This window comes from Garra rufa, chromosome 16 (assembly GCF_049309525.1).
Source record: "Garra rufa chromosome 16, GarRuf1.0, whole genome shotgun sequence".
In the NCBI taxonomy this organism is placed as follows: Eukaryota; Metazoa; Chordata; class Actinopteri; order Cypriniformes; family Cyprinidae; genus Garra; species Garra rufa.
Window position 1 is genome coordinate 42559047 of NC_133376.1, and position 12029 is coordinate 42571075.

General features: G+C 34.1%; 1 protein-coding gene across 3 annotated transcripts in view; it reads left to right on the top strand.

The window, feature by feature from the left end:
- The first annotated feature begins 783 nt into the window (after window positions 1–783).
- LOC141289043 (gamma-aminobutyric acid receptor subunit beta-2-like) overlaps window positions 784–12029 on the top strand; it is an 87242-nt gene continuing 75996 nt past the window's right edge. For 2 of the 3 annotated variants that reach the window (XR_012339793.1, XM_073821230.1), the window contains exons 1-3: window positions 789–1026; window positions 1119–1210; window positions 1737–1804. Coding sequence is in view for 2 of the 3 variants with exons in the window: in XM_073821230.1 (XP_073677331.1) it covers window positions 953–1026; window positions 1119–1210; window positions 1737–1804 (234 nt within the window). In the remaining variant the exon portion in view is untranslated. Of the gene's footprint in view, window positions 1027–1118; window positions 1211–1736; window positions 1805–12029 lie in introns of all 3 variants that reach the window. The other variant, XM_073821231.1, reaches the window with a different exon arrangement.

Below are 12029 nucleotides of genomic sequence, written 5' to 3' on the forward strand. Positions count from 1 at the left end.
TTTCCTAAATGTATGCATGCATGTGTGTGTGTATTTATGTATACATAACAAATATATTTGACAGCACTTCCACAAATACACCTGAGGAATTCAACCAATCAGTACCAAATAGAACTGCATAATATTCATTTTAACCAGGATCACCAAATTGGTAAAATGATTTTTAGCACAAAGGTTAAAAAGTGATAATTTTTTAAATGTGATGTCTCTTACAGCACAGAAATTGCACACTTGTTTATCTTCACATCTTTAATGATCTTTTTTTTGTGTATGTCTTAGCTTTGAGGTCATCTACTGAAAATTGACAAATCAGTCTTTTAACAGATTCTTGGGAAGAAAGACTAAATATATCGATGACTTTATCCTGCACTCAGGGGCGTATTCGACTTTTCGTCCAATCAAATGCTTCCTAGAATGAAAAAGCCCCTCCCCCTAATACCACCTGTTTCGCTTTGGGTTGTAACTTAAAGACCATTTCAATAGCAAATAGCGAATGCACCTATCATTTACTCTGTAACATGTTGAATATGCGTTCTCATTTTCTCTCACAATAAACACATTACGAAGAAACTCTCGGCGGCTCTTTATTCTGAGACCTTAAAGCAAACGTTATTGATTATGATAGGCTACCTGAAGTTCGCTAAGCCCGAAACCCCTTCGTGTCACCTTCAGCTCGCTGCACTAACCCGTCAAGCTCCACATTCACACAGGACTAAAAAATGCTGCATGAAGATCACCTGATGTCTTCTTCTCTTGACTTGGTTTATTCAGTCGTCCCTTTAATTTTTCCCCCGCAATGGAAACAGCTCATCCAGCATCATCAGGAGCTGCTCTTTGATCTGGAGCTGGCGTGTGCGCATGCGCAGCTCATTGCCTTCGCTGCACTGGCTTCAGTAAGTTGGATGTGCGCTGTCTTCATCATCACATCCGAAAGCCCATCAAAACTGTTGCGATGGAGAGTATCGGAAAAACCCCGCATATCTTCTTGTTATGTCCGCTCATCGTGGCGGTGGCGTGCGCGCAAAGGTAGGCTTGCATTTTGTGCCGTTTCTCAAAAGAAAATGTTGTGTTCTGCCGATGCGAGAAGATTTTAAGAACATCTCGTGATATTATTGCAGTAGCAGAGACCCGAGCAATATGCCGGTGGTCAAAGACACCGTGGACAGACTCATGAAAGGATACGACATTCGACTGAGGCCGGATTTCGGAGGTAACGCATGAGTAAAATTCCTATAATTGTTGCATTTGGCTTGTCACGCGCACTAACATGCCCAATTACTCATGCAAACCTTGTTCATTCATCTCAGTCTCTGATCTGAGGCGTGCATGTCAATGCATGAGAGACGGGGGTGAAAAACGAACGCACGCACGCTTCTTCCTTGCTATTTTGCCATTTTAGAGAGAGACGCCAACTTAGGGATCAATTCAATTTGCAGCGCAACTTTTGTTGCATCGTGACAGCAAATGAAATATAAAAAATTAAAATCTCCTTCGATGCGCGAAGCTGTTATCGATAGCCTGTGCGTTTGTCAGTCATGCAGTTGCATTTGTGCGTTGTAACAAATCAACAGTTTCATGCGCAATGCCACGTGAATTTAGGGTGTTGGTGTTTCGTGTACATATAAACCGTGATGTTTTGCCATACGAGAATGAGATTTGGCGTAATTGGGCACCAAGTGTGAATATGTGCATGCATGCAATTTCCCTTTCAATAATTTTTCTCTTCTCTCCATCAGGAGCTCCGGTGGCGGTAGGGATGAATATAGACATAGCCAGCATAGACATGGTATCCGAAGTAAACATGGTATGTTGCATGTAACAGTTTTCCATTGCTCTTCTGTGTCCTGCTGTTAAAATGCAACGCTAAACTTGAGGCGCACCAGCTGATGTGGCTCACACATGACGATTAGATGTGAAACTGCAGAAGTTCATTGGCATGCTGCGGTATCTGCTCTGCATTTCGCTGCTGACATTTGAATTCAAAACACACGCGCACTGGCGCACTCGCACGCGCACCCGCACGCGCTCAGCATGTCTCACACTGTGTTTTTGAGCCCATTGGTTTTGATATGCCACCGAGCGACGGCCAGGTCCGTGGATGCACCTTTACACTCTGTGTCTTGGGTTTGATCGCAAATCTAGTTCAAGGTGAGCGTTGCCCTCTCAAGGAGAAAGACGGCATGTGTCGCGTACGCGGACACAATCACGCGTTTCTCTGTCGCCACTCGCCAGAGACTGGATTTTAGGGAATGCACGTGTGTAAACAGCACCCATCGACGTTTTTACAGGTGTATGCTCTTTTTGAAATCCTCAGATATCATACTGTGATGTAAAAGCAACATACTGTTGATGGGGAGCGCTGAAAAGTTTATTCCGCGCAAGCGCACCCTCTGTCGGACGCGGCTGGCAGCGCAGCTGTAATTGCAGGGGAATATGTATGGCTGTGAAATTAAAGATTTATGGCTCGTACTCATTGCAGCTTTATCATTTCAGTGGGGGTGATAGAGTTTGTTTTCAATTCATTTCCCCGTCGCTCCTTTTCACTCGACGAAGGTGAAATGGCCTCTGCCAGGAGCTCTGCGTTTTCTTCACCAATCAGTCTTGTGTGGAAAAACAAAAGCATGCCTCGTTTGCAAATCGAGTTCACACGTGTATTTATAGCGCTGTGGGTGGTGCATGCACACGAATGGTCAAATGTAGAATGCAAGCAATGTTGTTTCTTTACAGTTCATTATTAATTGTTAGAAGGATCTTACCTGTTTATAGATTGGATGCTTGAAGCAGGGCTTCAGAAAAATCATTTGAGTATGACAGCCAAGGTCAGGATATCCCATAGACATAGCAAATAAAATAAATAAATATAATGGGAATTTCTGTGAGTGACTATAAATTCTTGTAGTTACTCTCAGCTGCAATACTCTCGTTATAGGACAAATATATTTTTTAAAGCACATGCATCATATTCCATGAACAAGGTAAACATTTTCCAATTGATTATTTTTTAAATAATAGCATTATGGGCAGAAATCCAAAGTTTTTGAGCCGGATAGATTACTTACAAATTGTAATCCGTTACTAAATCCAAATTACTCGATGAAAATTGTAGTTAGTAATGTACTCGGTTACATTAGACATTTTATGCAATATAATCAGACTACTACTTCTGACCTAAAATTGGATAACCTTGTACCATATTGACATAAAAATACAAAGCATAAGAAAATATATTCCATTTGTTGAAGCGCATTAAGAACGTGAAACTGGTGTTTGTCAAGGAACTGCAAGGGAGTTTATGAGTTTAATGAGAAATTAATAATTTAAATAAATTATATAAAAAATAAAAATAAAAATATTTTAAAGTTAATAAAAATTAATATTTTATTTGTTTACCTTCATGTCATGTGACCATAACCAATATCAGAGAACCAATGAACATGCAGATATGAGACTTCATTATTAAAATATTTATTTGAAAATCTCAAGTAAATATACTAGGTGAAAGAGGATCAGATGACAAAAAAGTTTGTGTATTTGTGCAATTTAATGTGTTTGAAAGACAACAGCTTTTAAAGACGTAGAAAATAGAAATAAAAATCAATGTGTTCATCAGTTGTTGATGCAATACTGAAACACTTATTAAACCTGAAATCATTTTTGTAAATCAGTGGTCAAATGCTGCTTGAATATTGACAGATCTTTCTGTTAATGTCAGCAGAAGGCTATTTTAGGAAAATTGAAAAGATGAAAAAAGAGGTAATAGGGAGAATCAATAAATAATGAATAATTTATTGCTATTCTGTTAATAATATATAATCATGTAATCCACAAAAAAAAAAAACTTTAGTAAAAATATGAGTATTTAAAAATGTAATTTAATCTAATTACAAGGAATTCAGATTACATGTAATCAGTTACTACCCAGCTACTGATTACCTGTTTAGTGAACTAACATCATTCATTAATGCATTTAACATATAATTCACCTATTAAACTGAACTAGTTTAAATGCATCACATGTCTGTTTCTCCAACGTAAAATGTGAAGTTGGCCTGTTCCACCATTTATCCAATGGAAAACTGTATCCAATGATCAAAATAACAACAACAATAACAACATCAAATGGACTGGTATTCGTATCTTGACCTTCAACCTTGTCACGTTATTTCATTGCAGAATGACAAAACAAATAATTTTCTTAAATTTCAAGTTGAGTAACTATTTAGTCTCAAACTACTAACTGATACGATTATTTAGGCTTCATTTTCAATCACATTACATCCAACCCATTTTTAAAACGTATTTAATTTCTAATTTTTATATGTGACCCTGGACCACAAACTTACATAGTATGGGTCAAAATGATCGATTTTTGTTTTATGCCAAAAATCATTAGGATATTAAGTAAAGATATTTAGATAAATTTTCTACCGTAAATATATCGAAACATAATTTTTCATTAGTAATATGCATTGCTAAGAACTTCGTTTGGACAACTTTAAAGGTGATTTTCTCAGTATTTTGATTTTTTTGCAACTTCAGATTACAGATTTTCAAATAGTTGTATCTCGGCCAAATATTGTTCTATCAAAACAAACCATACATCAATGGAAATATTTACTCAGTTTTCAGATGATGTGTCAATCTTAATAAAAAAATACCCTTATGACTGTTTTGTGGTTCAGGGTCACAAATGTCTATTTCTTCCTCTTAAAATGTGATTGAGGTCTTGATCTGTTTGACTTTACCCAATGATTAAAATAATACATACAACATAAATTGGACTGGTATTCGTATCTTGACCTTCAATATTGTCACAAATGTTATTTTAATACAGAATGACAAGTTTCAAGTTGGGCAAGAACTATTTAGTCCTGATAGATTATTTAGGCTTTATTTTCAATCCTACTACATCCAACCCATTAAAAAAAAAAAAAAAAAATTATACATTTACCTATTTATAATTATATTATTATTTATTGTACCATATGTGACCCTGGACCACAAAACCAGGCTTAAGTAGTAGGTATATTTGTAGCAATAGCCAAAAATACATTGTATGGGTCAAAATGATCTTTTTAGGCCAAAACTCATTAGGATAATAAGATCATGTTCCATGAAGATATTTAGTAAATGTCCTACTGTAAATATATCAAAACTTAATTTTTGATAAGTAATATGCATTGCTAAGAACTTCATTTGGACAACTTTTAAGGCGATTTTCTCATGCAGATGTGAGACTTAATTATTAAAATATTTGTTTTAAAATCTCAGGGGTACTTCAAGTAAATATATCAGGTGAAAGAGGATCAGATGACAAAAAAGTTGATGAATTTTTGCATTTTAATGGGTTCGAAAGACAAAAGCCTTCTAAAGGCATAGAAATACATGGTTAAATAACCTACAGAGAGATAATTGAAATAAAAAGCAATGTGTTACATTACATTATATTATTAAATAATGTTAATTATTTATTAATTTATTAAACATATATATTCTTTTACATCAAAACACATAATGTTTTGTGCGATATTAAATAAAGATCATGTTCCATGAAGATATTTTGTACATTTTCTACCATAAATATTTCATTAGTAGAATGCATTGCTAAGAACTTGATTTGTAAAGTTATTTATTCAGCTTTCAGATGATGTGTTAAATATATATTTTTTTAGTATTGTTTTATTACAGAATGACGAAACAAATTATTTTCTTAAATTTCAAGTTGATCAAGAACTATTTAGTACCAAACTACTGATACTAATTACTAATTACTGCTTAATTTCCAATCCTGTTACATCCAACCCACTTTAAAAATATATTTAATTCTTAATTTTTATATATTTATTTTTTATTATATTATTTATTTTATTATATATACCTCTGGACCACAAAACCAGATTTAATTCAAAATAAACAAGATATTTTGTAAATGTCCTACCATAAATATATCAAAACATAGTTTTTGATTTTTTAATATGCATTGCAAAGAACTTCATTTGGACAACTTTGAAGGTCAGTTTTGTGATTTTTTTTTTTGCCCCCTCAGATTCCAGATTCTCAAATAGTTGTATCTCAGCTAAATATTGTCCTATCCTAACAAACCATACATGAAAAGTTATTTATTTAGCTTTCAGATGATGTATGAATAAAAAAATGACCCTTTTGACTGGTTTTGTGGCTCACATATTATGTTTTAGTTTTATTATTTATTTATTTTTTTAATAAAACCTCCAACCTTTTTTTTTGACCTTGTAAGGTTGATCAGAATCACATTTTATAAATATTAAGCACTTATTTTGACTTTCCACTGACTAATCACGAACAAACCGAGAAAGTCTGCTGTTTCCAAGCGGACAGACCTCTGGACAGATGCTTCGTACTGTGTTTACAGCGATGTGCTTACAAATTACCTTTATAGATCTGTCAGGTTTGTTGCTTGTCACGCTTGAGCTCTGGAATCCCGAAGAGTTGCAAAAAAAAAGTTTGTTTTCTGCAGCTCCAGCAAAATTGGATTTTCACCAAGCCCACAGCCGACAGGATCCTCGACTGTCTTAAGGGTTGACAGGGCCGATCAGGGAGATTCGCAGCCATTAGTATCAGATATTTCCATTCAAAGCCAGCATGCATCACGCCTCATTCGCTCATACGCTCGCCTCTTTACTGTCTCATTAGTCCGGCTCGATGCCTATGGCATATGGCAAGCCCTTTTAGCCTAAAATATACTAAGCGTTACTCATCGTAATTGCATTTTTACTAGTAACTATTCAATTAGAGAGCGCTATGATACAATTTTTACTATTAACAATGCCAATTAAAGAGCTCTCTAATTAAATTCTTACTAGTAAAAAATCCAATTACAGAGCTAGTCATATGTCTCCATTGACTTCCATTCATTTTTAATTACAGAGCTCTACAACAGAATTTTTACTAGTAAAAACGGAATAAGAGAGCTCTGTAATTGAAAATTGATACTAGTATGAATTGAATTCGAGAGCTCTGTAATTGAAATTGTTACTAGTAAGAATTGAATTCGAGAGCTCTGTAATTGAAATTGTTACTAGTAAGAATTGAATTAGAGAGCTCTGTAATTGAAATTGTTACTAGTAAGATTGAATTCGAGAGCTCTGTAATTAAAAATTGTTACTAGTATGAATTGAATTCGAGAGTTCTGTAATTGAAATTGTTACTAGTAAGAATTGAATTCGAGAGCTCTGTAATTGAAATTGTTACTAGTATGAATTGAATTCGAGAGCTCTGTAATTGAAATTGTTACTAGTAAGATTGAATTAGAGAGCTCTGTAATTGAAATTGTTACTAGTAAGAATTGAATTCGAGAGCTCTGTAATTGAAATTGTTACTAGTAAGAATTGAATTCGAGAGCTCTGTAATTGAAATTGTTACTAGTAAGAATTGAATTAGTGAGCTCTGTAATTGAAATTGTTACTAGTAAGATTGAATTCGAGAGCTCTGTAATTAAAAATTGTTACTAGTAAGAATTGAATTAGTGAGCTCTGTAATTGAAATTGTTACTAGTATGAATTGAATTCGAGAGCTCTGTAATTGAAATTGTTACTAGTAAGAATTGAATTCGAGAGCTCTGTAATTGAAATTGTTACTAGTAAGAATTGAATTCGAGAGCTCTGTAATTGAAATTGTTACTAGTAAGAATTGAATTAGTGAGCTCTGTAATTGAAATTGTTACTAGTAAGATTGAATTCGAGAGCTCTGTAATTAAAAATTGTTACTAGTAAGAATTGAATTAGTGAGCTCTGTAATTGAAATTGTTACTAGTATGAATTGAATTCGAGAGTTCTGTAATTGAAATTGTTACTAGTAAGAATTGAATTCGAGAGCTCTGTAATTGAAATTGTTACTAGTATGAATTGAATTCGAGAGCTCTGTAATTGAAATTGTTACTAGTAAGATTGAATTAGAGAGCTCTGTAATTGAAATTGTTACTAGTAAGAATTGAATTCGAGAGCTCTGTAATTGAAATTGTTACTAGTAAGAATTGAATTCGAGAGCTCTGTAATTGAAATTGTTACTAGTAAGATTGAATTCGAGAGCTCTGTAATTAAAAATTGATACTAGTAAGAATTGAATTAGTGAGCTCTGTAATTGAAATTGTTACTAGTATGAATTGAATTAGAGAGTTCTGTAATTTAAATTGTTACTAGTAATAATTGAATTAGTGAGCGCTGTAATTGAAATTGTTACTAGTAAGAATTGAATTCGAGAGCTCTGTAATTGAAATTGTTACTAGTAAGAATTGAATTCGAGAAGTCTGTAATTGAAATTGTTACTAGTAAGAATTGAATTCGAGAGCTCTGTAATTGAAATTGTTACTAGTAAAAATTGATTTAGAGAGCTCTCTAATTGTAATTGTTACTAGTAAGAATTGAATTCGAGAGCTCTGTAATTGAAATTGTTACTAGTATGAATTGAATTAGTGAGCTCTGTAATTGAAATTGTTACTAGTATGAATTGAATTCGAGAGCTCTGTAATTGAAATTGTTACTAGTAAGAATTGAATTCGAGAGCTCTGTAATTGAAATTGTTACTAGTAAGAATTGAATTCGAGAGCTCTGTAATTGAAATTGTTACTAGTAAGATTGAATTCGAGAGCTCTGTAATTAAAAATTGTTACTAGTAAGAATTGAATTCGAGAGCTCTGTAATTGAAATTGTTACTAGTAAGAATTGAATTCGAGAGCTCTGTAATTGAAATTGTTACTAGTAAGAATTGAATTCGAGAGCTCTGTAATTGAAATTGTTACTAGTAAGAATTGAATTCGAGAGCTCTGTAATTGAAATTGTTACTAGTAAGATTGAATTCGAGAGCTCTGTAATTAAAAATTGTTACTAGTAAGAATTGAATTCGAGAGCTCTGTAATTGAAATTGTTACTAGTAAGAATTGAATTCGAGAGCTCTGTAATTGAAATTGTTACTAGTATGAATTGAATTAGTGAGCGCTGTAATTGAAATTGTTACTAGTAAGAATTGAATTCGAGAGCTCTGTAATTGAAATTGTTACTAGTATGAATTGAATTAGTGAGCGCTGTAATTGAAATTGTTACTAGTAAGAATTGAATTCGAGAGCTCTGTAATTGAAATTGTTACTAGTAAGATTGAATTCGAGAGCTCTGTAATAAAAAATTGTTACTAGTAAGAATTGAATTAGTGAGCTCTGTAATTGAAATTGTTACTAGTATGAATTGAATTCGAGAGCTCTGTAATTGAAATTGTTACTAGTAAGAATTGAATTCGAGAGCTCTGTAATTGAAATTGTTACTAGTAAGAATTGAATTCGAGAGCTCTGTAATTGAAATTGTTACTAGTAAGAATTGAATTCGAGAGCTCTGTAATTGAAATTGTTACTAGTAAGATTGAATTCGAGAGCTCTGTAATAAAAAATTGTTACTAGTAAGAATTGAATTAGTGAGCTCTGTAATTGAAATTGTTACTAGTATGAATTGAATTCGAGAGCTCTGTAATTGAAATTTTTACTAGTAAGAATTGAATTCGAAAAGTCTGTAATTGAAATTGTTACTAGTATGAATTGAATTCGAGAGCTCTGTAATTGAAAATTTTACTAGTAAGAATTGAATTCGAAAAGTCTGTAATTGAAATTGTTACTAGTAAGAATTGAATTCGAGAGCTCTGTAATTGAAATTGTTACTAGTAAGAATTGAATTCGAGAACTCTGTAATTGAAATTGTTACTAGTAAAAATTGATTTAGAGAGCTCTCTAATTGTAATTGTTGCTAGTATTAATTCAATTGTAGAGCTCTGTAATTAAAAATGAATGGAAGTCAGTGGAGACATATGACTAGTAAAAATTAATTTGTAGAGCTCTGTAATTGTAATTGTTATTAGTAATAATTGAATTAGCTCTGTAATTGTAATTGTTACTAGTAATAATTGAATTATCTCTGTAATTGGAATTGTAACTAGTAAGAATTTAATTCGAGAGCTCTCTAATTGAAATTGTTGCTAGTAATAATTGAATTAGTGAGCGCTGTAATTGAAATTGTTACTAGTAAGAATTGAATTCGAGAGCTCTCTAATTGAATTGTTTCTAGTAAAAATGCAATTACGACGAGTAACGCTTAGTATATTTTAGGCTAAAACGGCTTGCCATAGATGCCTGCGTCTTAGACAGATGTATGATCTCTTAATTAGGAGCAGCATGGTTGCCCCAGGTGTCTTTGCTAGGCGTAACTGCTTCCAGCGTTTTGTTTTAAAACCAAGAAGCACCCCCCCTTCTCCGCACCTCCTCCTGCCTGCCATTTCACACGCATGTAAACAAGAGCGTTCGCTGTGGTTTAAACGTGGCCAAAGAAGCCTCGACCAAAGGTCATCCGTGTTGTTTGGCAATGCAAATCTTTAGGCCAGTCCACGCCAGTTGCGTTCTCGTCGCTTGACATTAAAATGCGGGCTATTTTTGGAGAGAGGCCGTGCTCGTGGGCCATGCTCTCTGGCTGAGGCAGGTTCTGATGACTCATTTGAGTTTTTGGAGGAAGCCTAATATAAACGGGATAATGCGATATCCCGATCGATCCGTTTGTCACCCTGTGCATAAATTACGCTCAAGATGGCCTTTGTTTGCGTTGAGCGTTTTTCTCTGAAAACATAATAGTCACTTCAAAGGAAACGACGGGAGCAGACTTCTGTTAGCTCATGGGCTAAATAATTACCGGGGCGGAAACATTGCCCTTATATGTATCATTATCCTGACAAGCATTAATTGCCTACATGAATAAGAGGCAGGGCCGCGCAATGATAGCCTGCGAAATAACAAATGGATGAAAAGACAAATTTAGACTCAATTAGATCGCTCGACTTAATTAGTACTAGTGTGCGTAATTGTTGATTATTTCTGGCTAGTCAGTTAGTGTCTGTTTAGTCCTGTTTTATTGAATTCCGAGCTGATAAACAGTCTGTTGTTTAGTGTTATTTTTACTTTTTGTTGCTATGACAACACCACCCTTCTCAAAAACTGCGGGGGTTAATGTGGGCTCTTCTCTGTTTCCATAGATTACGTTTAAGGCAAGGCTGCGGATTGTTTTGATGAATTCTTCTGAGCTCGACGTCGTGCCGTGTGGTTGCATGTATGATTTAGCCACAGCCAGAAATAGAGGAGCAAGGGTGTCGTCACATGATGTTCTGCCAGACAGCAGCAACCTGTATTATAATTTCATACACTGATGAGATCTGCAGCACATCTCACTCTACTGAGAAGCTTATTATAGTTTGTGCAAGGCCTTTTTTTTCTTCTGTGATTAATTCAGCACGACCCGTTAGCGTCAGCGTCGCACGACTGCGTTTAGACTTCGTCTGACACATTTAAGGTTAAAGATGACATATTTAGAGACTGCAGCTGCTGTGATGATTGTTAGAGCTGCTTTTTTTTTTACATTCATTTGCATACTAAATTGTGATTGGTTTAGATGCATACATGAAGCCTTAAGTAGGGGTGGAAATCTTCAAGGAACTTCACGATCCGATTCCAAAACGATTCTTGATCTACATTTTTTCTCCCAATTAATTAATCTGCTGTGCAAATACATCTTTACAACTTTACATTTTAACAAAATGTAAAATTGCAGTTTCTATGCTTTTTGTTTATAGTTGGAATCTCTGTATGTCAGTACTGCCATCTTAAAAGTAGTGGTGTGAATTATTATATGATATGATTAATAACATGTTTTTAAATATGATGGTTTCATTCTAAACATGGCGATTATCTTTAAGATGACATAATAAAGGATATTTACCATCTGAATCTAACAATGTCATGTCAACAAATATAAAAGTCAGCCTTCAATTAATTATCATGTTAATTATTGTGCCTTTTAGCCCCAACAGCAACTTTTTACCCCAAATACCATACTTTTACATATTCTTTCGTTATTTAAAAACTGCTGCCTTAATTATCTTAAACAAAACTGAAAATCATTAAGAAGACCTTGGTCTCGAGATATGTTCAAGAATTAAATCGATTCTCATTTGCTACTTAAATCTATAAA